The sequence below is a fragment of the Archocentrus centrarchus genome, chromosome 7 (assembly GCF_007364275.1).
Source record: "Archocentrus centrarchus isolate MPI-CPG fArcCen1 chromosome 7, fArcCen1, whole genome shotgun sequence".
Lineage (NCBI taxonomy): Eukaryota > Metazoa > Chordata > Actinopteri > Cichliformes > Cichlidae > Archocentrus > Archocentrus centrarchus.
In genome coordinates this window covers 18,883,263-18,910,887 of record NC_044352.1, presented here as the reverse complement: position 1 = coordinate 18,910,887, position 27,625 = coordinate 18,883,263, and the positions used below count along the sequence as shown (strand labels likewise).

Below are 27,625 nucleotides of genomic sequence, written 5' to 3'. Positions count from 1 at the left end.
TAGCCTAAGGGACAATAAAGCTTATCTTATCTAATGATATTGGCCTCCCATGGCTATTAAAACACAACTGTGGTCTCCAGACGACAGCCTTAAGATGCGGAGAGCCTGAAGACGATCTCTCCGGGCTGAGGTCAAGAAAGGATGGTCTCTAAAACAGTATGAAGTATTATAACCTTGCAACAAATTGTAATAAGACAAATTTACTGGTTAGTGAAGAAGCAGCGGTTTAAAGCTTTATCTGTGAGATCTTCCAAAAGCATACACATGCACACTACATTTTGTTCTTGTGTGTGATATCCCGTACATCTTATCAGGAGTCTCTGGACTCTAATATAACAGAGACTGAACTGGACAGAGAGTCTGGGGAGCTAAGGGGGCCGAGGCAAAGAAGATTGCTGGAAAAGTATTCCCTTTGATAAGCCGGCCAAGAAGCCTTTGATTAAATGTGGTCCCAGCAGGAGCCCACACTGGGTCCTCTGTGGCACAACCATGTCCAATCACCAGCTATCAACAGCCCCGGGTAATTACAGCCATCTAGTCATTAGCCTGGGACCCACCTGGAATTCCACATAGCGAAGGGCCAGCAGGGGTTGGGGTTTAACCTGGGCCTTTAATCAAACACTTCCCTCCCCTTGACGGATATCACACACCCACCCCAACCCACACAGAATCAGCCTTTGTACTGACATGTATTATATTATTAGTGTACCAGTGTCTCTCAGCTCATGGCGGTCACAATGATGTGTATATGGGTGATGGCAATAACGTGGCCGATTATGACAGCAGTGCAATATTTACTCATTGTCAATCTCGGTCACACAGATCAGCCCTGCTTTCTCTATATTATTTCCTACAGCCTCAATATAAATGCTCATCTGAACAAAAAACAATGATTCCAGTGTCAGACTAATGCACCATATATTTCATATGAACATCTGCTTAGATAAGGCAATATACACAATGTTATACAAGCAAGCTGAAGAGCAGAGAAGTGAAATCTGTCTGAAGTTGTGGTTTGGTGTGACTGAATGGCCATCAAGGCCTTGGTTTTCTTTGTCTTCTTCTCAGCAGCAGTTTCTCTTCCACGCTGAAAACTAGAGTACACCTGATAATCACAGTAATGGGAGTGCTCTTCTCTGTCCTTTCGTCAGCCAATGTAGTGCAGTCTCATCCACAGATGAGAAATGAAACAACACTTTACAATTTAAATAAATCACTTTAAACAGCTTTCTTCTTTTCTTTTTTCTTTTTTTTTTTTTTTTTTTTTTTTGCTTTGTTTTTGTTTTTACAGTCACATTCAAAGTTCCAATGACACAATGTCCATCTCTCTGTCCTCTGGTAGTCTTCTGCCTGGACTGTTTGGCCACACACAGCCAAACTTACGCTTAGATGTCCACTTCTCAAATTGCACTTACGAATCTACTTCCCAAATCCCAACCTATTATTCTTTTTTAATTTTTTTTTTTTTTTTTTTTTTTTGTTAGGTAAATGTGTATTTCCCCCCAAAATGAAGCAAAATTATGAGAGTATATGATGTTGTGGTAATAATACTGGATATGTTTGAAGGCTCAGTTAATGTAAAAATTTGTCTTTAAAGCATCATGAAAGCAGCAAACCATTTTTTACCCAGAACCACGCACTAGAAAAAAAAGGCTGTCTCGACTGAATCTTCAGTGAGAGCCTAATCCACCTGAACCCCAAAGTGGTATCACTGGAATCACTGTTCGTCTGATCCCAGCAGTTCATTCACAGGGCCATTCACAAACAGGGGCTAATGGGTATTAATTCATATTGACGGGTACTGAATTCTAGTGCTTTCACAGAGACAGGTAGAAAAGCCATGCATTGAGTCGAGGTGGGGGAAGCGGAAGGCGGAGACGCAGAGCACTTTTGGACAAACTTTCCCAGAATGCCATGTTCCACAGGATATCCTGCACAGGGGAAAGGGGCGGGGTTGCATTACGGGGAGCATAGGGGGCGTGTCCTCAGGTCTGGTCCAACCATTCAGCTCGTTTGGGGGCCTTGCATGTGTGGATGTCTACAGCTTCCTCACAGTCCTTACACTCCACAGAGCAGCACCACTTGAACTTGCACTCGCACTTGGTGATTTGCTTGACTCTCGTGGTGTCGTAGCCTCGCCCACAGCACATGACCTCACAGCCATCTGTGCCACGTGATGTCTTATTGCAGACCCGTCCAGCTGTGCCCAGGGAACCTGCAAAAGAGTGCAAGAGTTAGCTAGTAATGACAAAAAAAGATCAACTCCATTATGTTTCAGTTCTCTGCCAATTACTCAAAAAGCAGCTCTATACACGAGGCTATTCTCAGCTGTGTAGTTATTTTTTTCAGCTAACCATATATATATATATATATATATATATATATATATATATATATATATATATATATATATATCTAACAAGAATGGGAAAACATTTCAGATCTACAGTAGTTGGTCTGGTTATATTCCCAAACATTTACAGTTTTGTTAGACCAAGATGTGAAATAACAGTGGTAAACATAGCCCTGATCCAGCTTTTTTTTTTTTTTTATGTGTTGCTAGCATCAAATTATAGCTTGAGCACCTATTTTTCAAAAAAAAAAATAGAACCCACACACACACACACACACACACACACACACACACACACACACACACACACACACACACACACACACACACACCACATCTCGGGAAGGATGAGCAAACCCAGCAGCACTCCCTTTACCAGATTTTTGGCATCTAGTGGCAAGACCCAGAGACAACTCTGAGATCCAAAAGCGTTAAACCATTAGGAAGAGCAGGTTGCACTGGTTAGGTCACATCTCCTGATGGCTAACCATCACCTGTCAAAGCAAATTCTGTTTGGGGAGCTGGTCAGTGGCAGCTGAAAGAGGGAGACTGTGAAAAATTGGGCCAAAGAAGATCTGAAGCGATTCCAAATTGGCAATGACTGGCACAAGTCCAATCCAAAACAGGAAACAAATGATGAAGGAGGCAAGCAGGGAACATCAACCCTGCAGGAGTGCACGGGGATCCGATGTGTTCAGGTTTCTCCATTTGAACATTTGATATATTGTCATAGGGTTTAATGAATCAGTGCATTCTCTTTTTATAGCATCCAAACTTTTTATTAGAACTGTGTTTGCACTAAGTAACACAATTTAATTTTTTAAATTTAATTTATCATCTCTGAGTATGTGGTGTAGCAAGTTTATCTTTGACTTTGCTGTCACTGTAATGCAAATGTGAATCTTTTCAAAATATGTTTTATGTTTTTCGAAGTTTCAATTTTATTCATGTTCTGTGTTGTCTGATCTTAGACCAGCACAACATGTTAACCACCAATAGTGAATGCATCATAGTGTTCAATGTGGCAATTGCCATTGCATATTGTCTGTGTCTTATGTGAATGTCATCCCAAAAGAGATTAGCGCTCATGTTTGGTGTGAGAAGCTCCCTGTTTGAACTGCTACCTATCACAACAAGCTGCCCATAGAACAACAAACCCACACACACAACTATGCGGTGTTGGTAGAGTGGCCTATAGTTACACTGCCTTTCCCAAGCCACTGCTCCCTTTGAAGCCACTCTATGTGTGTGTACGGGTGTGTGTGTGAGGGTTAAATGGACAGTGGAGCGTGACAGACAGACAGGCTCTCACACTCTGAGGCCCACTTGCCCTCCAGCTATGCTTAGTTCAGACAGACAGAGAGGGAGAGAGACTGTGACAGACAGAAATTAAATTAGCTGCTTGTGTCCTTAGGCTGTGGATTCCACTGGGAAGGTGAGAAAAGGGGGGTGGGGGGCTGGATGAGGGGTAAAGGAAAAGGCAGACAAAGGGAGCAAGGGTGAGGGAGAACTGGGCAGCGCTTCTCAGTGATGTAGGTGTTGATGTCAGTCTCCAACCCCCAGAAAATTGTCTGATAGGCTCTTTGATGAATGAATTACTATCAGAATCAGCCATAAATGATCAGGTGCATTGCATAAAGGTTAATGAAGACATCCCCTGACCATGAGGTTGTGTGTGTATGTGTGTGTGTGTTGACAGAGACTGACAGAGGTCAGGTGGTCACGGCCGTCAACGACCATTTCCTCAGGGTACAAGGATATTAGCTTCCACAGACATCACACGGGAGGCCTGCTGTGTTATCTGACTACCTTTACACACACACACACACACACACACACACACACACACATGGGCATTCGCACACACACACACACACACACACACACACACACACACACACACACACACACACACACACACACACACAAACACACTAGTCATGCATGAGTATACACACAACATACACATAAGACCCCTAAAACATGACACAGTCGGGGCCATCCATCAACATCCATGAGAAAATGCTTCTCCATCTTTCAGTTCTGCTGTCGTACCTGCTGCTTTGTCTTGCAGGCAGTAATCCGGAGAGTTCTCAAAGTAGACCAGGTCATTTTTGGTGGGCTTCCTGAAGGCCTTGTTAGCTACAGTGAAACCTGTCCCATCTTGATTCATCATCACCTCGATAGCCCCATTGTATTTTCTCCTCAGGTAGTCACCCGTCTTCCTGAAGTCTGACATGGCATTCCAACACGTCCGTAGTGTGCAAGAGCCGCTCACTCCGTGGCATTTACACTCCAGCTTCATGAAGCGCTTCACCGCCTAAGTGAAGGAGAGTGAACTGTCAATGTTTTAGACATCATTAAATTTGGTTTTGCATATATTGCATATTCAGAATGCAGCACCATTGCAGGAATGTTTTTAAGGGTTCTTTTACACAAATTATGGCATATTTTCTCATTGAGTGCACCTCTTGTGATACGTTGTCTCGCAGGTGGTTTTAGCTTTATTGGCTCAGGTTTTAATTAGCTTGTGATGTTTGGATTTTTCACTGGCTCTACTTCCAGCTGAAGACAAAGCCTTTCATGCCAGTGATGCCAGCAAATTAAACAGGATATCATTTCTGGAAAAAGATATTCCTGATATTTTGTAATGTATTTCTTATTGCTGTAAGCACCACAAGCTGAATCCGATTCACATTTACACTTAGAATTAACATATGAAGGCAAGACTCTTTCCAGCTCCGCCTAGATGGTTTTCCTATATATAACAATAACAGTAGAGGTGGGATGCAGAGTTGGGATCAGGATGAAGAGAACATTTTTCATTAAAATAAGGTGTAAATGTGAAAGGCAGTGATCATTGGGAATATTAAACTAAAAGTGTCTGTGTGGGTATATATCCCACTAGAAGACAGTGAGCAAACACAGTCTGTTTTCTTTTAAAATGTGTTAAATCAACGCTTGAAACGTCAGCATCATGGGTTGTCTGTGCAAATGTTTTAATGCACAGCAATCACACACTTACTGTTCTGCCACAACGGTTGTTGTGGAGGTTCATGAGTGCCCGAGCATCTCGGACCGTTCTCTCTTTGGCGTCTATGAAGGCTTTGGCAAATTTTATCCCATAGTTGATGTTATCGCTGCAGCCACCCCAGTCAAACTCCCCTCTCTCATCCTTATCTCGTCCACGTTTGTGGGGGTCGCAGTTACACGTCTTCAGCTCCCCCTGGCTGCAGGCTCGAGTGAGCGCGTACACTACTCCTGCTGAGGAAATGGCATAGACGAATGCCGCTTCACGGCTGCCTGAGAGTGAAAGCAGAAAACCAAAAGAGAAATAGGGGTTAGTTGGGGGTAGAGGTCAGAATAATACAATCTGTTTCTGAATACGGAAACTGCAGTTACTCGTATAGTGCCATACAACAGATTCTCTGAGTGCCAAAGACTTTGCAGCCCACATGTTATCATGCATACACAAATACACAAAATGCCATGACAGGGCCTAGGTATGAGCCATTAGGACAAGAAGGTGCAGCTGACGGGGCATATCAGGCCTGAAGTGGAGTATAGACCAGCTCTGTTTAAATATTATCATGGAAATAATCCTAGCTGCGGGGCTCTTCTCTGCTCACATAAATTGTTTGAATACAGACACAGTGATACCCCATTAATCAGCGCCAGGGTGATGTCATGACAGCATTATCTACCATTCCTGTGTTCATCTGTTCTTTTCTGGTCTCTTTCATTCTTTAGAATATGACTCATCTTTTGTTTGGCCAAAGATGCAGAGAGAATTAGATATAGTGTTTGGTCACAGTTGCTTTTTGCAGCACATTTGGGAATGAATAATCCAGAAAACATGGCAGCGAGAAGCATGGGAGCTTCTTCATTTTTAGACACTTTATCGATGTAATAAAAACGATTTTTACTTGGCGTCTTGGCGTCTTATTTTCTTCTGCTTGTTTTCAACAAGCAGAAGAAAATAAGGAACCCCAAATAAAATTGTTACTCTGTATTTTTAAAATTGGCTGCCTGTGAATTTCAACCCAGCATCTCCATTTTCATGTGGCTCAGTCACTTGGTTATTTAGTTGTCAGTCTGCCCAGATCAAGATTTTTGAACAGAAATTAGCCATGAAATTTTATGAAGACATTTAAGTCCCCTAATGATTTAATTCGTTGGATGGACTTGATGAACATCAGCACTTCATAGTTTATTGAGTAAATAATCGTTTAGGTAAAATTATAAATCTAGATTGCTGAGAAACATCTTCATGCTCTTTAGATGAAGTCTTTCTATTGTAGAACCCTGCTCAACCCTATTTAATTCAGTACCAGCCTCAGATTGACATATCATCTAAACACATATAGATATGTAACAGGCAGATTTTGGTTTTAATTTCTAAGAACTTTCATCTCCTAAAAGTATAAAGTTTCTTTTAACCCCCTCAACACGTCTTGCTCATCCACCTCAAAGTCATCCAACGTTGTTGAACTCTCATGTCCATGTTTGATGTGCGCTTCATATTTTGAGCTGAACCACTGTGTGTGCCCTCCTTATAAAGATGTTTGCTTCTGTCTGATAACCTGCAGGCTAGGATACAGTAGTGCTGAATCAGTTGCATTTTTGCATTTAAAGCTTTTAGCACCTAGTTGCATTAGTGAAGCTACACTTTCTTCTGAAATGTGGTGAAGGATTAAGTTTCATGAAATGAAAATACCAGCACTTTAGCTAACTAAGGGTGGGACACAAGTTTCACATTCACTCTGCTCCGCAAGAGTTTGTGTGATCCAACCTGCATGCTCCGTATTCACTGGAGTGTCCCATTTCGTCTGTGAGGAGATGGGGGCAGTGGGTGCTGAGGGGGTGCATGTGGGAGAGGGCTGAGGAGGGCACTGCTGGTCATCTTTCAAACCTGCGATGTTTGTCTGACAGTGAGAATATCTCTCTAAATATTTACATCTACATTACTGTTTATTCCTCTCCACGCCATACACACACAGGCAGCCTTTATCTCCATATCTGCTACTTTTTTCCATGCATCATCAGCCCCCACACATGCTTGGGATAGCTGGAAGCAGCATAGTAACAAGCCATGGAAAGTCAGCAACTAAGTCAGAAACTAAGTTTGCGGAAACAAACATCTTTTCACGCAACCTGCACCCTGATACAAGAATGAACTGCTACAAGTGAAGCATTTCCTTCTATGCCTTTCAAAAATGTGACAAAGTACACAAAGTATTATCCGTGCATATAATCCTGAAGGTTTAGGTCACACTCTTTCCTAAGTGATTTGCAGGCACAATGCTGCATCCGTGTTGTGCATTCAGAATGCAACAATATTGATTTACTGCCAAGTGCTGTTGGATCGTTGCAAAAGAATATCATTATAAATAAAACATCATTTTATCTTTAATGCTAAATTACCAAGTGAGTGTTTTGCGTGGCCAGTATGCCACTTATTTCAAAAATTGTTCATGATTCAGACTGTCGTCACTTCTAAAGCCCTTCAAGAGGATGAATTATACATATATAAAGACTGAGGGAAAATATGTATGTGTGTATGCATGACTATGCTGCAAACTAGAGGTTTCTGGCAGGGGCTGAAAAACAAAATGACGACAATCCCACGTCTAGATACATGTGTGTTTATTGATGAGGTGTAAGGCATTACAACAGTCCATTAGTGACTGTAAACATGGAGTACTAGCATACGTAAATTAGGAGAAAGAATGAAGTGAAGGCAGAAGAACAAAGAGGAGTGAAAGATAAGAAAGAAAAAATGAAGAAGAAAAATGAGAATGAGGCTTCATGTAGTAACAAGTGGATCGGTGCTCTCTGGCATCACATTTAGTTTTCACACAGATGTACATGAAGACGCGCACAGACTTACTCCTCAGCAGGACGCGTCCAAAGACAGTGTGGTCACGATCCAGTGTGCTGCAATTCCATCGATGGTGTCTGAACTGGTGCTGGCACTCTTTGATCCACTCTTTGGTCCCCTCACCAATCGCCTGCATGATGTCAGGGTGGCGCTGGCAAAGTTGCCGCTGCTTGTTCACCAGGCCTGGGATGTTATCGCATATGACACGTGCGCCTAGTGCACCGATGTACCTGAGGGTGCCATAAACAAACAAACAAAAACATTTAAACTCATTTTAAACTGAATCCACAATCCCCCGGCCATTCATATTCAAAAGACAGCAGGCAGAGGTGATTGATTATATATTGCAATTGATTACTAAGCACTGGTGCCCTTGTACACACAAGTGGAAATGCACACCCATAGGTGGTGAGTGGCATGAAGGAGAGCTGCAGTTACAGTCTTCTGTGAGTCAGAGTTCACTACACTTAACAGTTTAAGGTTTGCGAGTAGGAGGGGAGTGGAAACCATTTACTCCACTCTCCAAATAAATAAGCACTTAACCTCTCCCCACAAGACCTGTGTGTGTATGTGTGTTTAAATGTTTCCCAAAGGGATAGTTGAAATCATGCTGTCACAAATCAGAGCACGAAGTCTGGGGCCTCCAATAACCCTGTCAAACTAAGAACCCATTTACTCACTTTATTCCCCTCTGTCCTTTGCCTGATTGCTCTCATCTTGCTCACTGTTCTCCTGCATGCCTCTTGTGGTCTTTCTCCCTGCCATAATAAAACAGACTTTTACAGTGTCCTATCAAGATAAATGGTGCATTGAGATTGCCCAGAATAAACTCTAATTGTGATGCGCCTCTCAGTGTGTGTGCATGAGACTTCTTGCAGCTTGGTGGCCACAAGGCTTTGGCGGGTCAGTGAGGAGAGGCCAGGGAGCCTGTAGCTGTGTGGTCATGTTTTATGAGGCCGGGCAAGAGGATGGAGACTGGAGACTCTATACTCCCCAGAGAGGGATTAGAGGGGAGGAAAAAAGAACAGAGTGCTCATCAAAGGAAAGTGCCAGAGCAGCAATTCACACTTAATTTTCTCTCTTCTCTCTTGCGCTCTCTGAGAGCTAAGGAGGACTTGTGGATTTTATAGGATAGTAAATCATTATCCACAGGTCTAAAACAACTTGCCGTACTGTGGCTCACAAGAGAAAGACAAGCAGGAGACACAGTAATACTGAACTCTGCTGACTTTAAATGACACAGCTGTTGCTAATGCAAAAGGGGGGGGGGGAGAAAGGAAACGTGTATCTGGTCATTTTAGGAAGAAATCTTTTTTTTAAAAAAATAAAAAATCTAAAGATAGAACTAATGAGTATGTCCTTAGTTTTCTTTTTTGTTACACATAAAGAACTTGCCCATCACAAAAATAAGTCAAACTTGGTGGTAGAGACATGCACACATAAAGAATGAATGTCAGCATCACTTACTATATTACCCCCAATTAATACAAAATGGCTATATGTGTTCTGCATTTCAGATGAACATTTATAGATATTTTATTAAATAGGACTTTTTTTTTTTAATTTCTTCAGTGCAACATCCCATAACTATTTCTGCTACCACCCTAAGGCACTAAACCCCCTAATCTGTCCCTGTCATCACTCGGTGGCCATCCACAAAAAATATAAGAAACAGTTAGGGGAAGCAGTATGCCCCCCCCCCCCCCCCCCCCCCAAAAAAAAGTCAATAATCCCCAGTCTATAACTGTTTTTAATCTACACAAACTATTAGGCATACCATCATCCCTACGCCTGCCCACACACAGACACCTCTCCTGTAAACACACTCACACGCATGGACATTTTCACTTATGCTAGTGCGCAGGCAGTGAGATATTTTTTAACCCTCCACCTACGCTCCACGCGGCTGCTTTGGGTGGTGTTTTAGTGAAGTCATTTGTGTTTGTGAGTGGTACCTGGTGGATTAATGACTCCTGTGCCTCGTCCAATGCGGTCTCCAGCTGAGCTGAACACGCGCTCAGCCAACAGCGACGACATAAATTACGTTTATCGCTCTATTATTATTACTCAGCTTGGCAGGCCAGCACACCGGCATGAAGAAAATGCATCTTAGACACAGAATCCTAAAGAAGTTTGAATCTTATTAACGAACTCGTTTTTTGTTTTTCACTTTAACGTCCTATCGTGCTCTGTGCTCAATCAGCTGGATTTAAATTGAATGATGACAGAAAAACACACTTAGAATTTGCAGTCATTACCTCGTAATGCCGGATAATATCTTATATGAATATTGTAAGCCAGCGCATTTAGATTGTGTACAAAATGTACTAAAAAAAAGGGGGGGGGGGGTGAAAATGTTAAAAGGTTGCCATCAATTCTGATGAGAAAAGCACTGTCAGCTGTACAGTATTTCCCCGATAATAAATTAACTGATGCAAAGCCTCAGCCCTCATAACCGCCTTGTCTGTCCGATGTTGGAAAATTAGTTGGAATGGAGTTTTCTCTTGCGTTTGGAAAAGGGTTATTAAAATAGTCATCATAAGTTACATTTGAGCTCACTTTGGAACCCTGAAGAGTTTTCTAAGGAAAGAAAATAAAGCTGGGTAACAGTCCCAGCTTCATTACAGCAACGTCCAAATTTTTGTGGCATTTTAAATTGTATTATTATCATTATTATTATAACCTAATTGTTATATACTGCTCCAGCAAATAAATCAGTGTAGCAGGCAGGTGGGCCTGTTTGTGTGATGGATGCAGACTCACCACCATGAAGAGTCCACCCGAGGCGTCACAAGCAGCAGCAGCAACAGACACGCACAATAAATCCTCGAACTGGTACCGGCGTTCTGGCACGAATAAGATCGGGATGAGAGTCTGGTTCCCGGCGAACCGCAGCGCTGAATCTGAGCTGCCCGGAGACTGAGAATCCTGTTTAACCCCAACATGACTTTTCCTCCCTTTTTGCCCCAAAATGTACCAAAAAGAAAAGAAGAAAAAAGAAAGAAAAAAAAAATCAAATGTCAGAAAAAACTCCAAACTTCACTCTATGTTGTTAGATGCGAAAGCAGCCGTACAGCAGGTAGGCCTCGTTATCCAGTGTGTGGCTCCATGTTACGCGGCTGTCAGCAAAGTGAGGAGCGCGTTGTCGGTGCCATGTGCGCACCAGACTCTCCACTGAGTGCTTCTGGCTGCCAACTGGATGTTTACCTGGAAAGGCGAGCAACAAGTGTCGGCAGTTCGTTCCCCTTATCCTTTTTTCTTCTTTCTTTTTTACTTGGTTCAGGTTGGTTTACTTGGTTCAAAAGTAAGGTCCGAATCACAGCTGGAGCCAAGTGTTTTCAGACGAGAGACTGCCTGCGGTTCCGTCGGCTGTGTGCTGGGTCGGATGCTTGCGCCGCACCTCTCCTTTATTAGTGCACGGTGGACAATGTCCGAGCTGTGAGAGAGAGAGAGAGAGAGAGAGAGAGAGAGAGAGAAAGAGGGAGAGAGATATGAGGGAGGGCTCGCTGCTGATAGCTGCTCTCGCTCATTGGGCAGAAGCAGGGGTTACAGAGTTTGACTAGGAAGGAGATATTAAAAAGGATGGATGGAGAAAGGTGCGAGCGTGTGCGCATAAGTGTTGGGCTGAGGCGTGGTGATGATGCTGAAGTGGAGACGGTCCTATTGTGCGCATTTCATCCGTGACCATAGACAGAAATTATTATAACTAATGATGGCGCCTTTGTTTTACAGCCCTGTAAAACCAGATAATTCAATCACAAAAATATTTGATTTTTTTGTTTTGTTTTTTGAAAGGCATTTCCGACTATAAAAGCTATTTTTAATCATTTCTAATATCTATAAAAACATATTGTCTATACCAGCCATTAATAAATTTTATTGAACCAGTATATTAAGACTATTTGTCTGCTATTTATATTGCATATTGTTGCTCCTTTTGTTGTGCCTGCCCTTTTCATTTTAAACCATAAATCATAAAATAAACTTAATAAACCTCTCTCCCAGATGAAAACGTTTATCGTATTATTATTAATGACCATGAGTTGTGCCTAATAAATAAATCAAGTAGCTCAGTGAGAGAAGTCATTATATATATTACACATTATTATATTCTGCTTAAGTATTTATGAAATCTGCACAATCTACTTAAAGCACAGCAGAACCAAAAGAGAAAAAACGGGGAATGTGCGACTAGAAGAACAGAGCCAAATCGTCCAGTGGAACAGCACTATGGCTTAAATATGAACCACATGTGTAAGTCAGAGAGTGCTGAAACAGCGCTGGAAACACACACACACACACACACACACACACACACACACACATTGTGTCTGGAGTTTACCACCCTCACCTTCATTCCCACGTTTGTTTGTACATTCGTGTTGTCTCCGGGTTTGGCTGTGTGTTGTCATCTTGTCAAATTGCTCCTGACAGATAAAAAGACCTCAGAAGCATCCAGAGACCTTCCACAAGCTCAAGAACCACTTCTGGACTTTTTGACCCTCACAAATGCAGTTTTCATCAGCCCGGAGCTGAACATTTGTGGGCCTGTGATGTTGAAAATTACCAATACCACAGCTGCTTCAACTGACCCCATTAGTTCTAGCAAACATGTAAACAAATCAGGAAAATCCCTGTCGGAATTGAAACTATTAGAATTAGCAATAGCTGTTGGAAATTGCTACTTCTTCAACAGCTTGGGAAAACAGTTCCCGTGTTTATGCCAAAGCTGGTGTTAAAGCTAAGCTACTTTTGTAGACATTTGTATTTCTGCTTAGAGCTGGTCAGACAGGCAGCTACTGTCTTTGTTTTCAGAGAGAAGCACATGCACAGCCAGACAAAGTAGAGCGGGTACAGGTTTGTGAGAGGCCGCGAGGTGAGGCAAAGACCCTAAGCTCTGGCGAATATTTGTGCGCTGCAGTTTAGCTCACAATTTTCTGCTAAATCAAAAGGAATTAGGGAAGCACAAACACGGCTGAGTTATGCTTTCTCTCCTGGGGCTGGAGCTGGAACAGACTTTCTCCCTCTCTTTCTCTCTCTCCCAGCCTGTGAACTTGACCCCATCTTTCTCTTCATAAACAATAACAGAGTCAAGTGCCTCCTTGTCAGTTGGAAGAAAAGTTCACCCTGATGTACGGGGTCCAATCTGGCAACCATCTTCTCAGAAGAAAAGTACTGAAGGGAGGTTGTTATGTTTAAACACTGGGGTGAAGGAGGGATAAAGGTGAGATTTACAGAGGCAGAGGTTTTGGACTAATCCAATTGATTTCTGTGTTGATACATTATAATTACTCAGGATTATTTCTTATGGAAGAGTTGCAGCTAGAAAAGGACTGAGTTGAATGGGCAACCTAGAGGCGCGCAGTCAAGGTGGAAGAGTTGGCCTAATGGCCCAGAAATGTGTTCCCTGTGGGGATTATGTTGTTGGATGCCACCAGTCGGGCAGTCCAGGGATGAGCTCAGCATGTATTCCCATCCCTGGCAGGCTGCAGCAGGGAGGACAGCCTGTCGTCAGACTTGGCAGAGTTCCCATTCTGATGGGACAGGTGGAAGAGAGACAAAGAATGGTGGTGGTGGTATTTGAAATGAATCTGTTTTATGATGTTCAGGGTCTGGTTGGGTTTTGCCTCAAAAACAATTGAGTCAAGTTTTGCATAAGACCATAGTTTGATTTAAAAGTAGCTCATTAAGGTTAGAAAAATGTCTGATTCAAGTTAAAATAACTCCTTTATTAAGATTTAGGGCGTCGTTATCGTCATTATTACAATAATAAATGCTTTGTTAAAGTTAGGGATTAACCATCGTCATGTTGACTGTCAGTTTGAAATGAGGAACAAACAGCAGTGCGCTGTTGATCCATTCATTCACACCAACCTCCTCTCTGCACGAACTTTGGCACTCCATAAGGACGCCACCTCACTTCCTCCTTTGCTCCCATTATAATTTCTATAGATGCTCAATGATTCGCTCAAACATTTTCATTCATTTGTCTCCTGATTTGGACACAAGATTCTTGTTTGTCATTGTCTTCCCATAAAGCACTTTGAGTATTTTCTAATCTGGTGGCCCAATCAGCCAGAGAGCTGCTTCCCAAAATAGTTAGGAAAAAAAAAACACTCCAGACGTTTTGGGACCTCATCATTTACTTCTTTTGTTTAATGTAATACAGGTAAGTGGACATCAGTGTTTATGGTCAAAGAAAACCAGAATTGACTGCTGGTGGAAGATGAGAATAAACCTTTCCAAACCTCGCCATCCACCCTCTTTAGTACTTGTTGGGGTTTTTGCACTTTTTTTCTCTTCATGGTGAATTCTAATAAGGTTATCCTCTTTCCTGTTCAAGCAAACTTTCTGAATAATCACCATTTTACCTGCACATTGCGTCATCGCCCTGTGTGATTTTAGGGGAACTGTCCATGGGACATCATAGCCTCTGCATTGGCTGAATTATCCTTTTCTTGCTATAGGCTGAAAACTAATCAAATGGACACCCATGCAGGACCATATGTCTAGCTCACATGGCATGCAACTTCTGCGTTTACTACACTGACTGTTGTGATTATAAAAGTAATGTATATATGCACAGATCATAATACTGATCATTTTAATCATTTTAATTAAACTTGTCTTAATTTCTGCATGTAAAGTGGCCATGGCGATAAGATGACCTAGCCCAATTGCCTGAATAAATAACAATCATCCTAAAATCCTTTAGCATTATGTATAGTCCTAATGAAAGGTCAGAATACTACCCAGACCCTAAAAATATACAGTCCTACAGGGACAGACGAGCCACAAAGTGTGTGTGCATGTTGGCACACATGCGTACAAGTCACCCAGAGAACTAGATCTGTGATAATTTATTGTCTTGTAAATATAGATCTGTGGACAAAGATGAACTGCCTTGAACAAACACAGCTTAACTGGAACTCCAGAAGCTTCTGAAATGTTTGGCCACAGCTCAAAGAAGGTATCAGAACCTGCTTTGAACCACTTTGGTGAAATATAAGATGTGTCCATTAAGAGAAAGTTTGTGTTTGCACAGATGAAAAAAAAAATGCACTCACGCACCCGCGCATGTACACACATTCATAACTGCTACTCTGCGTGCCCTCATGTTACATCTGGTTGGCCGCTACAAGGCAATAAAGCTCTACATACTTGTGTACTTGTGAGCTTTCCTTCTTTATCCTCAGGATAGCCTGTCATTAATAGATTTTATAGCTACCATGAACACGATAAGTATCCTTAGATGTGATTGTGATAACTATAATAGAACGTTTACTGGGTCGCTGGAGGATGCCGTCATGCTGCACAGGTCTGAAGCATGCACTCACATAAACATGTACAAATAAGAAAGCAGGTGACACAAATGACATCAAAGGGATACCCAGGTCTGCCTGCCCTCTTTGATATTTAACACATCTCAGGCACGTCTTTGGAAAACAGGCATGCCCCGGGCAATGCAAAGACTGATATGCACAGAAAGGCACACGGTGATCAACTTGCTGCTTGGACACCACGTTTCTATTCACAACATTTACATTTTAAATAATCAGATGTTTTAAAATAGTCTAATTTGAAAATTACCTTAATAAATGTTGGCTGGTTTTACAGTACGCACACAGTCCTTGTTCCATCTGACTGACTCTGACTTTGTGCTGAGTAGTTTCCTGTTTGAGTGAGAAGCTGTCTGTGTGACGTACACTGCAGGTCATGGGCAGCTGGTCACATGGTAGCTAGCTGAGGTAGCATAATGAACAGTGAACCAGTGAATTGAACACTGATGCATTAAATATGCTTACTGAAATGAGAATGGTAGCAGCTTGTGTTTTTCCTTTAATTTTTTGGAAGTTTCAGCAGAAAGTTAAGAAATCTCCTATATTGGGTTTTAAAAAAACCCAGGGAATGAAGAACTACTTTCTAGAATAAGGCTTATGCACAATTGTGTACCTGTGCACAGTACCTGTACCTGTTGACAGCTAAAATTGGGGGGGGGGGGGGGGCATGTCCCCACACTCCTGTAGGCCCACCACCCACAGGAGGCGCTATAGGGGTCAGGTGCAGTGTGTGTTCAGTGGTGGCCAAGGGCAGGGGCCCGGTGGACTGATCCTTGGTTATCAACTCTGGTGACTACTGACTCAGGAGCCTGAGCTAGCCTTCTTGGAGTCACTGGGCAGGGTGCTTGAGGGTGCTCCATCTGGTGATTCCATTGTCCTACTGGCAGACTTCCATGCTCAAGTAGGCGACGACAGTGAGGCCTCAGAAGGGCGTGATTGGGAGAAATATTCTGCCTGATGTGAACCTGAGTGGTGTTCTGTTATTGGACGTGAAAACAACAGTTTGTTCATAACAAACATGTTTGAACATAGGGATGTCCAAAAGTGCTCGTGGCACCAGGACACCCCAGGTAACAGGTTGATAATCAATCTTGTAATTGTATCATCTGATCCTCGGCTGTATGTTTTGGACACTCAGGTGATGAGAGGTGCTGAGTTGTCAACTGATTACCACCTGGTGGTGAGTCAGATCAGGTGGGGGGCGGCTGGACAGACTTTGCGCACTGAAACATGCCTGATAGAGGCTTCAGTCCATGAGATCTTCAAATCCCATCTCCGACAGAACTTTGACAGCATTCAAAGGGAGGCTGAGTCTAAACAGACCATGTTCTGCTCCTTGATTGTTGAAGCCGCTGTACGGAGCTGCGGCTACAAGGTGGTTGGTGCCTATTGTGGTGGTAATCCCTGAACTAGATGGTGGACACTGAAGGTGAAGGAAGCCATCAAGCTGAAGAAGGAGCCCTATCAGGCTTGGTTAGCCTGTGGGACTTCAGAAGCAGCTGGCAGGTACCAGCAGGCCATGCGGAACGCGGCTCAGGCAGTGGCTGATGCAAAAACTGAGGTATGGGAGGAGTTCGTTGAGCCATGGAAAAAGACTTTTGGACTGCCTCAACGCTATTCTGGCAAACCGTCAGGAGACTCCAGAGGGGAAAGCGGTGCTCTTCTCACACGGTATTTAGTGCTGACTTCCACTGAGGCTGTAGTTGGGCAGTGGAAGGAATATTTCAAGGACCTCTTTGAAACTGACACATCTTCTGTAAAGGAAGCGGAGTAAGTCTGGGGACGAGGGTGATCACTCGCCCTTCACTGGGGATGAGGACCTTTATCTTCAGGTCAAGGTCACTGAGAGCTGAATTTGTCTGAGATTTTTAAGAGATGCATCTATGGTGTGAATTTGGACATCCTGCCTCACATCATTCTTGAGTTATCACATTCACAAGAGTTTCAGAAAAACTTAACCTCTGACCCAATTATGGCAAAAGTTTCATCAGGTGATCTAGGGGTCACTGGCCATTTTTGGTGCAAAATTGGTATGAATTGGACTGATAGTTTTGCTGTAATGTAAATGTAAACAGACAGACATACCAAAAACAATACCCTGTCCCTCCAGGGGTGGGGTAAAAAATAATCTGTAATTGTTTATTTTGTATAGTTATAATAACAGATTCTCACCACCTTCATATACTTATATTTTTATTATATTGCCTAAAATATACAGTAAACAAAGTCATGATATCATGATTATCATTACAGCCTTAATATTTATATCTATGTCGCTGAATGGCAAAGGATGGTGTTTAAAGAAATCACTCAAACCTCTCATCAACCGGTATCCAGCAGCATGAGTAAACATAAAGGCTTGGAGTCATCCACTAGGCTGTTAATCCCTGGCCCCTCCAATCTGCACGTGGAAATGTCATTGGGCAAGATACTGGATGAGATCTTGTACCCCAGGAACTGTCTTCAGTAGATCCATCGGTGTGTGATTGTGCATGATTTGTCTAAATGGATTGAAGTGTATGTCATTTTGAGTTCTGGTTAAGACTAAAAAAAAAAAAAAACATTCACTGGTTAATAGTGACTAAGATGCCAGATTCTTCCCTCAAACTTTGATGTAAAGTAAAAACAGAGCTAAAAGGAGGGTTAGATTAGATCCACAGTAAATTTGAAAGGTATGAGAAAACAACTGAAAATAAATTTTATTATCGTTCTGTGTCTGCCATTTACCTTAAGAACTTCATAAAGTAATGATACACTGTATGGACAAAATTATTGGACCACACCACTTAATCCCTAAATTCAGACGTTTTCAGTCTCATTGCCACAGGTGTATAAAATCATGCAGTTTGCCTTTACAAACATTTGTGAAAGAATGAGTCATTCTAAAGAGCTCACTGAATTCGAGTTTGGTGCTGTAATAGGAGGCCACCAGTGCAACAAGTCAGTTCATGAAATTTCTTCCTTCCTAGATATTCCGCGATATGATTATTGTATGGAGGGTATATGTCAGGGGCATGATTTAGGAAAATCAATGCAGGCATTACAATTGCAACACAGAACTTTTTGAAAGCAATTGACTCACAGTCTTGTAGACTGGCAAACACTGAAAATTTCATTAGACATGGCCATCAGTACCTCATCAGGCAAGCTTTGATAAAATTTTATATATATACTAAAACTAAGGATATTTCCTCTACATTTTAAATTAATTTTTTTAGTTCATTTTCCAAGTTCACAAAATCATTTGTTAGTTATTTCTTTCAAAAGTTTATTTTATTATTTTTTTTAGCTAATTAAAATGTTTTTTCACATCTAGTTTTAGTTTTAAGTTTAGTTTTAGTTAACTATAATAATCTTGCCATATAGTTCATGCCTGCCATGTTTAAAGCTTGTTGTTCCATCTGGGAATGGGGGGGAAATATGAATGGAGGTTTAATAATCATGTGCATGTTTCTGCCTTGATTACTGTATATACAGTAGTACATCCAAGTAGCTCTGATCTGGATTAGGTTTGCTAAGCTACCTTGGCGTTTTAGTCTCATAAATCTTACCTTAAAAACTTCTTTTACACGTAGAAAGCTGTAAGCTGAGGGGAGTTGTACTTTTTGAGGGCATTCCAGCAGATTCCACGATGAATTAGTAACAGTTTATTCTGCTTAGACCTGGAATTGGGGTAGATTTTAAAAAAAAAATCTTGATTGGTTGTATCCAAGAATTTCAGCCCCCAAATCACACACAGTATATACAGTAATCAATCACACTTCAACATTCTAAGAAAAGTAAGTAAGAAAGTGTACATAATAAGTGCATGTAATCTGTAATATTTGTGAACATTTTTCCCATCTGTGAGCCACCCTGAGCTTTGCAATAACAGAGGCCACTGTGAATTCATTTAATTCAGAATATTTTAATAATTACATGCAAGCTAGTGTGAGTTTTTTCTTCTTTTTATTATTCTTGAAGGTCAGAAACTCTTATATTCATATTGAAAAAAGTCACAATATGGATATTCTGACAATAAATAAATACATATTTCAACTGTAAATTCCCTGTATATAGATATAGATATATGGCTTTAAAATTGTTAATTCGGCATAGAAGAAGAACAGAACAAAATGCCTTAATGGCTCTTTCTGTGACTAACTTGTATATATTTGTGAGACCATAAAAGCTTTAAATGAGCACCGTGTAACCTGTGATACTGTGATGGCAGCATGGAGTCTTTGTGAGTTTTCTATGATAAAACTCAATGTGTGATTGGTTTTGGTATGGGTTACCTGGTATTTTAGGTTGAATTCTTGAGTATGGGCCATTATGGCCCTTTGGCAAAAAGATAAGTGGCGAGGGCTTTGAGTTGTAGGAGAGGTCCCTCCACGCCCTGAGTGATGAGAGCAAGGTTTAACCGGCTGCAGGTGCGCTCGAGACAGGCGGGTTGGGCCTTTGAAGTGGAAGCCAACTGGGACCCCAGCCCATCTCTGACCAGCAGCCAGAACAGACACATTCGCTTTCAATTAACACTCTCCCTTCTTTCCCAATCCCTACTCTTTTGCTTTGTGCACTCTTTTTTTTTTTATTTGTACTAATCTAAGTATATGTTCAAAAAACAAGAGTATGAAAGCTGTGGTGTATACTTTGAATTTCCTATTCATGATCCAAGTGAATGCCTGTTTCTACTGAGTTGATGAATGCTGAATATTTTATAAAAAAAAAAAAAAAGATGGCAGTTAAAATGCATGGTAATTTGCCTGTGTGTGTGTGTGTGTGTGTGTGTGTGTGTGTGTGTGTGTGTGTGTGTGTGTGTGTGTGTGTGTGTGTGTGTGTGCAGTTCTTGCTTAACCTCTCTTTTGGGTTTTATGAATCTTCATGAAGCTCAGGGCCAGATTGAGTGTCCAGAGGACTGCGAGTCCTCTGACACCCTGAAACCCTCATTCATCTTTACATGATGAAATCATGTTTCTCTGATCACGCTCACACCCTGTCTTCTAAATGAAATGTATCCCATATTTAGTGCTGCTGCGAAACAGGAAAAGCTAGATCTTTTCTGCTACTAAAGAATAAATGTATTGCAAATAATGTTATCTGTCTTCACAAACAAGTGTGCATGCTTACATGCATGCACCTCTCATTACAAAGAGTGAAAAAGAGAAATAAATGGCTGTTTCAATGGTAAGCTCCCTATAGGCAGCTACATCTGGCTCCTGTTAGTCACAAGCGTATAAAAAATTAAATGCGGTTTAGTCCCAGGCATTCTGTATTACAGACACACACGCTGGGAGGTAGGACTCCAACATGGTGGTCACCCCCAGTAGTCCCAGTCTGTGCAAACCCAGCAGACATAAAGGGGCTCAGACAGAGACTAGTATTCCTGGCACAAACAGTAACAACAACCCATATACAGCCTCTTTACAAAATATTAGACCCTAAACCCCCACATATATGTACCTGCCGGGCTTCTGCTGATATGTCTGAATAAGAGTGGGGGATGTCAATAAGTGAAAAATGCAGCTCTGTCTGCAGAAGCAATAACGGGCAAAACCACCACAAAGTATTTTGTATGCAAAAGTGGTTGTGTGGGAAAGAACAGTCATGCTGTATGCTGTGTTTGTTTGGGGTGGGGTTTTTTTTGTGTGTGTGTTCCCAAAACTCAAGCATCTACCCACAATGCAACTTGACCACCAACAGTCCACTCTCAGTTTGTGGTGTGCTTGTGGTAGCTAATGCACCCTCAGGCAGAGATGAGGAGCAGATGACAGAGGTCTTGTAAGGCTTACGTTTTCCCCACACACTCTGCAGATTATTAGATTTGACACCATTATGTTTGCAGTCTCATACAAGCAAATGACTCGTATGCCATTTTTCTGTTCCAGGTTCTGCACTGTGAGGATGTTTTCATATTTGAGAGTGAGAGCTGATGTTTTTATTTTGGAGTGTTGGTCAGATTAAAAAAAAACAAAACTCAAATTTATCACCTTGGACTGAAATATAAGAATAATTCTTGTCAAGTCGCCCACACCTAGTGACATGATGTATTGTCTGCTGGATTACAAGCTCGTGACTCAAAATGAATAAATATGATAGCATGCCACTGTTCAAAAGAAGAACGCTAAGATCATCAACAGGATGTAACAGATGTAAACATACACTCATGGACAAGCAAGTGAACCTCTACATCCCAGAAGTCCAAACAAATCTGTGTACACTTGGTGACACACGGCCGTGTGGAGCTTCACTAAAATTGTGACTCACTGATCGAACAGTCATCATTATCACGGCTGCTGATAGTGAACGTACTGGCACAGACTTGAAGCATGTGTTGTGGTATATAATGAGTGTAATGTTGACAACATCATTGGAAAAAAATGCTTATCACTTGACAATTCAAACTCAGAAGCAGCTGGAGAATTGAGATGTTTACAAGGTTTTACATCTTTTCACCTCATTAGAGACTGAACTTTGATTTCTATGTATAATGCAATTTCAGTATTCTGGTTATCTCCAAATGTTACTAACGTCAAAGCCAGCTAATCTTGAGCCTTTTTTTATGGCCAGCAGGCATATCGGAATGACTCAGAAGCCGTGGGAGTCGATCTCTTTTCTTCAGTCTCCTGCCACTTTAAATCCTGGATAAAACAGCTGTTTTGATTTAATTTCAGATTAGGTGGGGTGGACAGCTACTAATAACCTTTGCACTGTTTATATTAAAATTTGATGCCAGAGTAATGCCATCTGTAGGCAAACAAATGATTGTATGATGCAAACAAACCCATTCAAAGCTTTTAGATTAGAGAACTAGTCGTCATCAGAAGCATGCACATCTTTGGGTCTTGACATGCTGGCAATATCTGAAGATTTTGCTACTCACACTGCCCTGCATGAAATAGCAACAACAGTTTACTAGCACCATAAATTAGCCTTTGCGCACCAAGCTGATGTAAACAAACTGCAGGAGACCACCGGCGTCAAAATGAAAAGTTTTTTTCTTGGTAAACTGGCCTTCATGCCGTATTTTAACAAAAGCTGTGTTGTGGCTACCTGAAGCAGTCCAGTAAAAACTGGCATTTGTCCTGGACTGTCAAAGTGAAATGTTGCCCTTATGTCAGCTTTCAGTAAACTCTCTGACTGTGATGGACGGGCCCTCTTGTGGTCTACTGAGATCTAACACACAGTAAGATACACTGAGGCTTAGATCAGCTTCTGGAGTGCTTTAAAATCCTGGAAGCATCTCGTGGCTTCTTGCTGCCAGGTTTCAGTTGATGGTGAAGTTCAGAGAGTTTGATGTCTCGTTGCAAAGCACTTTACATAAACTACCTATTTGGTCTACTGCTTAAGCAAGGACACTCATTATGAAGAGAAATGTGACAGTGTTAGGTTAGCTTTAACACTCATGGATTACTGGAGAAAAAAGGCCTTTTTATGCTTCTGAGTGGTAAAGATATAGCTATTGTTTACTGTTTTATCAGAGATTCCCAATCGAAATTTTTCATTTTAAACAATGGAATGAATTACTAGCAGCTTTTATGCCTGATACATGACGTGGGGTTACAATGATTTTTGTTTTTTTCTCCAACTGGCCAAAAAGTCAAAACTCAAACTGAGAAACAAACGAAGTGAAAATACAAATAGCAGCGCTTATGGAAATAAACTTTCCATCGCTGAAGGCTGGAAAGTAGCTGGTTTCTTTTGTATCTGGCTTACTTAAATTTTGGAATCAAGAAACGTTTAGACTGAATTCAGACGGGCTTGTGTCCCACGCTCTTGTTCCTTTGAATGCTGTCGGTCCATCCGTGCTGCGGGTGTGTGAGTTCAGAAAGTTCCAACAAATAAACAAAGGTCATCTTACAAAATAAGTGGGACCTGACTCAACTTTTGCTTCAATGCAACACAACCTCAACAAACTGAGACTAATGCTGGCCAATCACATGCACAATAATTCCTAGTGGATGATTTTGTCATTTTAATAGAGTAATACAATGTGGATTTCTAACACTAACTTCATGATTGCTATAGAGAAAGATAAATAAAGAAAGCTGCCTGTGTATGATTCTGTGAATTTAATTTTTTTTTTTATTGTCTCCTTGATACAGCATACTGCCACAAGTGCAGCCTTGTGTGTCAATTTAGTGCAGGCCTTTAGCCTTGTATAAACTGCTTAGATATCTAAGCCCACCATCTGCTGGGAGTCTTCCAATGGACATCTGACCTCCACTACTAACCCTGGTCATCATACACAGATGTTTCAATGCATGAATGTCTAACGTTGTGTTTCTTAGCCAACTCCATGGTCCTCTTTGTTGGTTATCTGTCACTCTATGCTTCGTCAGTGAGCTCTGTTAATCGGTCTTCTTCACCTTAACATTTTTGTTTTCACCCTAAATTCCTCACTTGGCTATGCAACCTGTGCGTGACACAAATTTACATTTTCCACAATGCCCAGCTATAAGGCTTAATCTTGAAATATTTGAAACCACATTTTTGGAACCAGAGCCAGTTTCCCCATTTCTAGTACTGATTTAAACTGTTACATAAGGCTAAAATAACTGGCACCTGGTTGTAGCTTCATTTTCAACAGATGAATAAGAGTGAAAAGTGATGTCACCCACTAGTTGAAGTAGCCCTGTTATGAAACCTCATGCTAAGCATTTTTTCCATTCCCATCTTAGTGCTTTTTGCTGGATGTGATGGGCAAAGGGCAAAGAGCGCTTGTCAATCACAAGCCTGTATCCTGGGATAATCTTCCTTTCTGACTCTTAGAATGACATCATAATTTACAAAATTAATTTGATGTCATTCATTATGACCTGAAAAGAGGGACATCGGGAAAGTGTCTACTTAGGTCACAGAGCAAAGGATCCCAGAGCCATCCATTCATTTTCTGCTGCTTATCTGGGTCTGGGTTACATGAGCAGCAGTCTAAGCGCAGATGTCCAGACCTCTCTCTTGCCAGCCACCTCTTCCAGCACTTCTGGACAGACATTGAGGTGTTCTCAAGCCAGTTGGGAGACATATTTTCTCAAGAGTGTCCTGGGACATGCCCAGTTAGGAGGAGTCCAGGAGTCATCCTGATCATATGGAAGAGTAGCAACTCTACTCTGAGTCCCTTCAAAATGATTGGGTTCCTCACACTACTGGAGAGCCCAAACACCATTTGGCAGAAGCATGTTTCCACCACTTGTATCCATAATCTCATTATTTAGGTCACTATCCACTGCTCGTAGTTGTAGGTAAGGGTAGGAATGTAGATTGACAAGTAAATCAACAGCTTTGCTTTCACATTCAGCTCTATCTTCATCAGACCACTACCGCATCCACATTACTGTAAATGGGGCACCAGTTTGTCTGCCAATCCTCTGTCCCCTTCTTCCTTCACTTCTGATATACTTGAACTACTCTACTTGGGGCAGCAAATCATTTCTAATCTGGAGTGGGCACTCAACCCTTTTCCGACTGTGAACTATGACCTCAGACTTGAAAGTACTAATTCTTATTCCAGCTGCTTCACATTTGGCTGCAGACTGCCCCAGTACAAGCTGGAGGTCATCTCTCAATGAAGACCCACATCGTCTAAAAAAAGCAAAGACAAAATCCTCAGACCAAGGAACCCAACCCCTTCCACCCCTTGATTGCACCTATTCTGTCCAAAAAAAATTATGAATAAAATCATTGACAAAGGGAAGTCCTGGTGAAGTCCAACACCCACTGGGAATGAGTCTAATTTATTGCCCAGTACCCCAAACCCCCAAAGCATCCCCCACAGGATGCCTTCTTCAAGTCCACAAAACACATGTAGAGTGCTTGGGCAAACTCAAGAAAATGCTCGACAGCCAGGATGGAAACCACAGTGTTCCTCCTGAATCTGAGGTTTGACTCTCCAGTATGCTGCACACTGACCTTGCTAGGGAGACTGAGGAGTAAAATACCCCTGAACTTGGAACACACCCTCCAAAATCTCCTTATAAAAATCACAGCAGTTTTAGGCCACCGTCTCCATCTTTTATGCATGTCAACCAGGACAGCCCAACAACATCCAGAGCCTTAAGAGGACTTGGGGCTAATCTTATCCACCCGAGGGGTCCAGTCACAGGAGAGTTTTTTAACTACTGCAGTGACCTCAGCCGCAGTGATGGGTGAGTCATTCCCCCTCGTCTCAAGACTCCACCTCCTCTACAAAGGAGGCTGGAGCTGACAGTTCTTTTTCTATAGAATTCTATACAACCAGAAGAGTTCCATTCTTTTTCACAGTGTCTATGGTGGGGGGTCATCAACTCCTGTACGTTTTTCTCCGGCACCTCCCTCACCTAAACCTAACGTTTCCTGTAGTTAGAATGAGGCTGATATGGCCTGTCTCCTTTTCTGTGCTACATGTGAGAAAGGACAACTTTGAACAATGTCCAGACCTGATTCACCCCAGCATTTACAGGAGATCATCTGTAAAAACGCCTGTGCAAATTATGGACACAGGTGTTTCTTGGAATATCAGTTCTGAAATTACCAGATAAACAGTTAAAAGGAGTGTTGCTTCATCTAGTAAAATCGAGCATCAAGATAATTTTTTGCAGGCTGATAGAGATAGGCTCCAACAGAATTTGCATGACGTAGCATGAACATTAAATTAAAGGTCTTTTAAATCCAACAGACTACCTTATCAGTCTGCTCTGCATGGGATTTAAAACAGACGCTGATTTTATACAGATGCAGTGAGAACCACATGTCCACATTAAGCAGTTTCACTGATCAAGCTGATATAAGCTATGAAAACCGAGCTGGAACTCATCCCCTCCTAGAGCTGCGGCTGCAACCTGTCAGCAACTATACTTACTCGGTCTGCTCTTGTTATCATTAAAACTATCAATTTATACTGCCGCTTTCATGATCTGAAGAAAGTAACGAGTAAAGATCAGACAACATATAATTTGTTGGGATGTGTATGTTTTTGAAACAGATGATTTTAATTTTAATTTTTGCATTTCTTTGGTTTTCAAGAGAAAAAACTTGTGTGCTGGGACCATCTCTGCTATGAGAAGAATGAACAGGAAAGAAATGGAAGGAGAAGAGCAGAGGAGTGACTGATTGCAGGGCATCTAACCAAATGGGAACCAGAGACTGTGAGTTGTCAGCGCTGCTATAGATTTATACTTTACCTGCTACCCTGAGATCTGCCACACATACACCTGGTCAGAACAGAACAAAAGAGGGGGGAGAGAGATGTGAAAAAGTATGTGCACAGAGTCATAGGTCAAACAGTGTGATAGGATTAGTAATAGATGCCTACAAAGATGAGTAAGAGATGGCGAACCCAGAGAATGGGAGGGCTGGCTCTAAGGCAAAAGCAGCAACTTCAGCTGGGTCTTATTTAGATCAACCTTTTGTACTCTGGAGCCCTGTGCGCCCGCCTGTGCATCTGCCCTCCGCATGTTGGACTGCACTGGGTGGGCTGCCCTGTTTCACTTTTTCTGCCCTCTGCTCACACTGCCAATAGTCTCTTTTCAAGGACGATATTTATTTAATAATTTCTGATTTAAAGATGACCTAAATCAGTTAAGGATGACTCCCTTATGAATTATATCTTGAAATAAAAACAGAATGTGGGGAAAAAAAGATAATATTAAGACTTTGGCTAGTAAGAGGAAGACATTAAGGTTATAGGATCTTGGGACTGATTCTGAACATCAGTTGGATGCAAGTTATGCAGCATGTGCAACAAGCTCATTTTCCCTTAAATCTGCAACTTAGTTTCCTTCACAGCTCACATTAAAAAAGAAATACTGAGTCACTGGGGGAGAACTCAGCAAAAAATAAAAAAGTGAGGCAAAATTTTAACATTTAACATTTTCAGAGTAATAATGCTGAACAGGGCAAATATTTGGATTGCCTAACTAGAGAAGATCCACCAGATCTTTTGAGCACCACAAAAACATATAAACATGTTAAACTACTTAGTTTTGGATTGGGTCTCTAGAGACCCTTTATACTATCATTGTACTCTGTGAAACACAATAAATGTAGGAGTACGTCAATTAATCATAAATATATAGAAAGAAATAAACTGATGTA

At 41.6% G+C, this 27,625-nt stretch overlaps 1 protein-coding gene across 2 annotated transcripts; it reads right to left on the bottom strand.

Moving 5' to 3' along the window:
- Positions 1 to 1,512: 1,512 nt before the first annotated feature.
- LOC115782818 (protein Wnt-2b-A) lies at positions 1,513 to 11,560 on the bottom strand. 2 transcript variants are annotated; one of them, XM_030733264.1, is made up of 6 exons: positions 11,309 to 11,560; positions 10,998 to 11,191; positions 8,244 to 8,464; positions 5,379 to 5,656; positions 4,409 to 4,673; positions 1,513 to 2,215 (listed from the first exon to the last, which is right to left on the bottom strand). In XM_030733264.1, exons 2-6 carry the CDS (start codon positions 11,177 to 11,179, stop codon positions 1,986 to 1,988), a joined length of 1,176 nt encoding a protein of 391 aa, XP_030589124.1. In that variant the 5' UTR covers positions 11,180 to 11,191; positions 11,309 to 11,560; the 3' UTR covers positions 1,513 to 1,985. The 2 variants fall into 2 exon arrangements, with proteins under 2 accessions (XP_030589124.1, XP_030589123.1); XM_030733263.1 differs by having other exon boundaries at positions 10,998 to 11,560.
- Positions 11,561 to 27,625: the final 16,065 nt, after the last annotated feature.

Bases quoted from the DNA above. Each gene is read 5' to 3' on its own strand.
- LOC115782818 (XM_030733263.1), bottom strand. From the start codon at position 11,179: ATGTTGGGGTTAAACAGGATTCTCAGTCTCCGGGCAGCTCAGATTCAG. The intron at 8,465-10,997 runs GTGAGTCTGCAT...TGGCACCCTCAG, and splicing joins CGGGTGGACTCTTCATGGTG to GTACATCGGTGCACTAGGCG. The intron at 5,657-8,243 runs GTAAGTCTGTGC...TTTCACTCTCAG, and splicing joins TGGACGCGTCCTGCTGAGGA to GCAGCCGTGAAGCGGCATTC.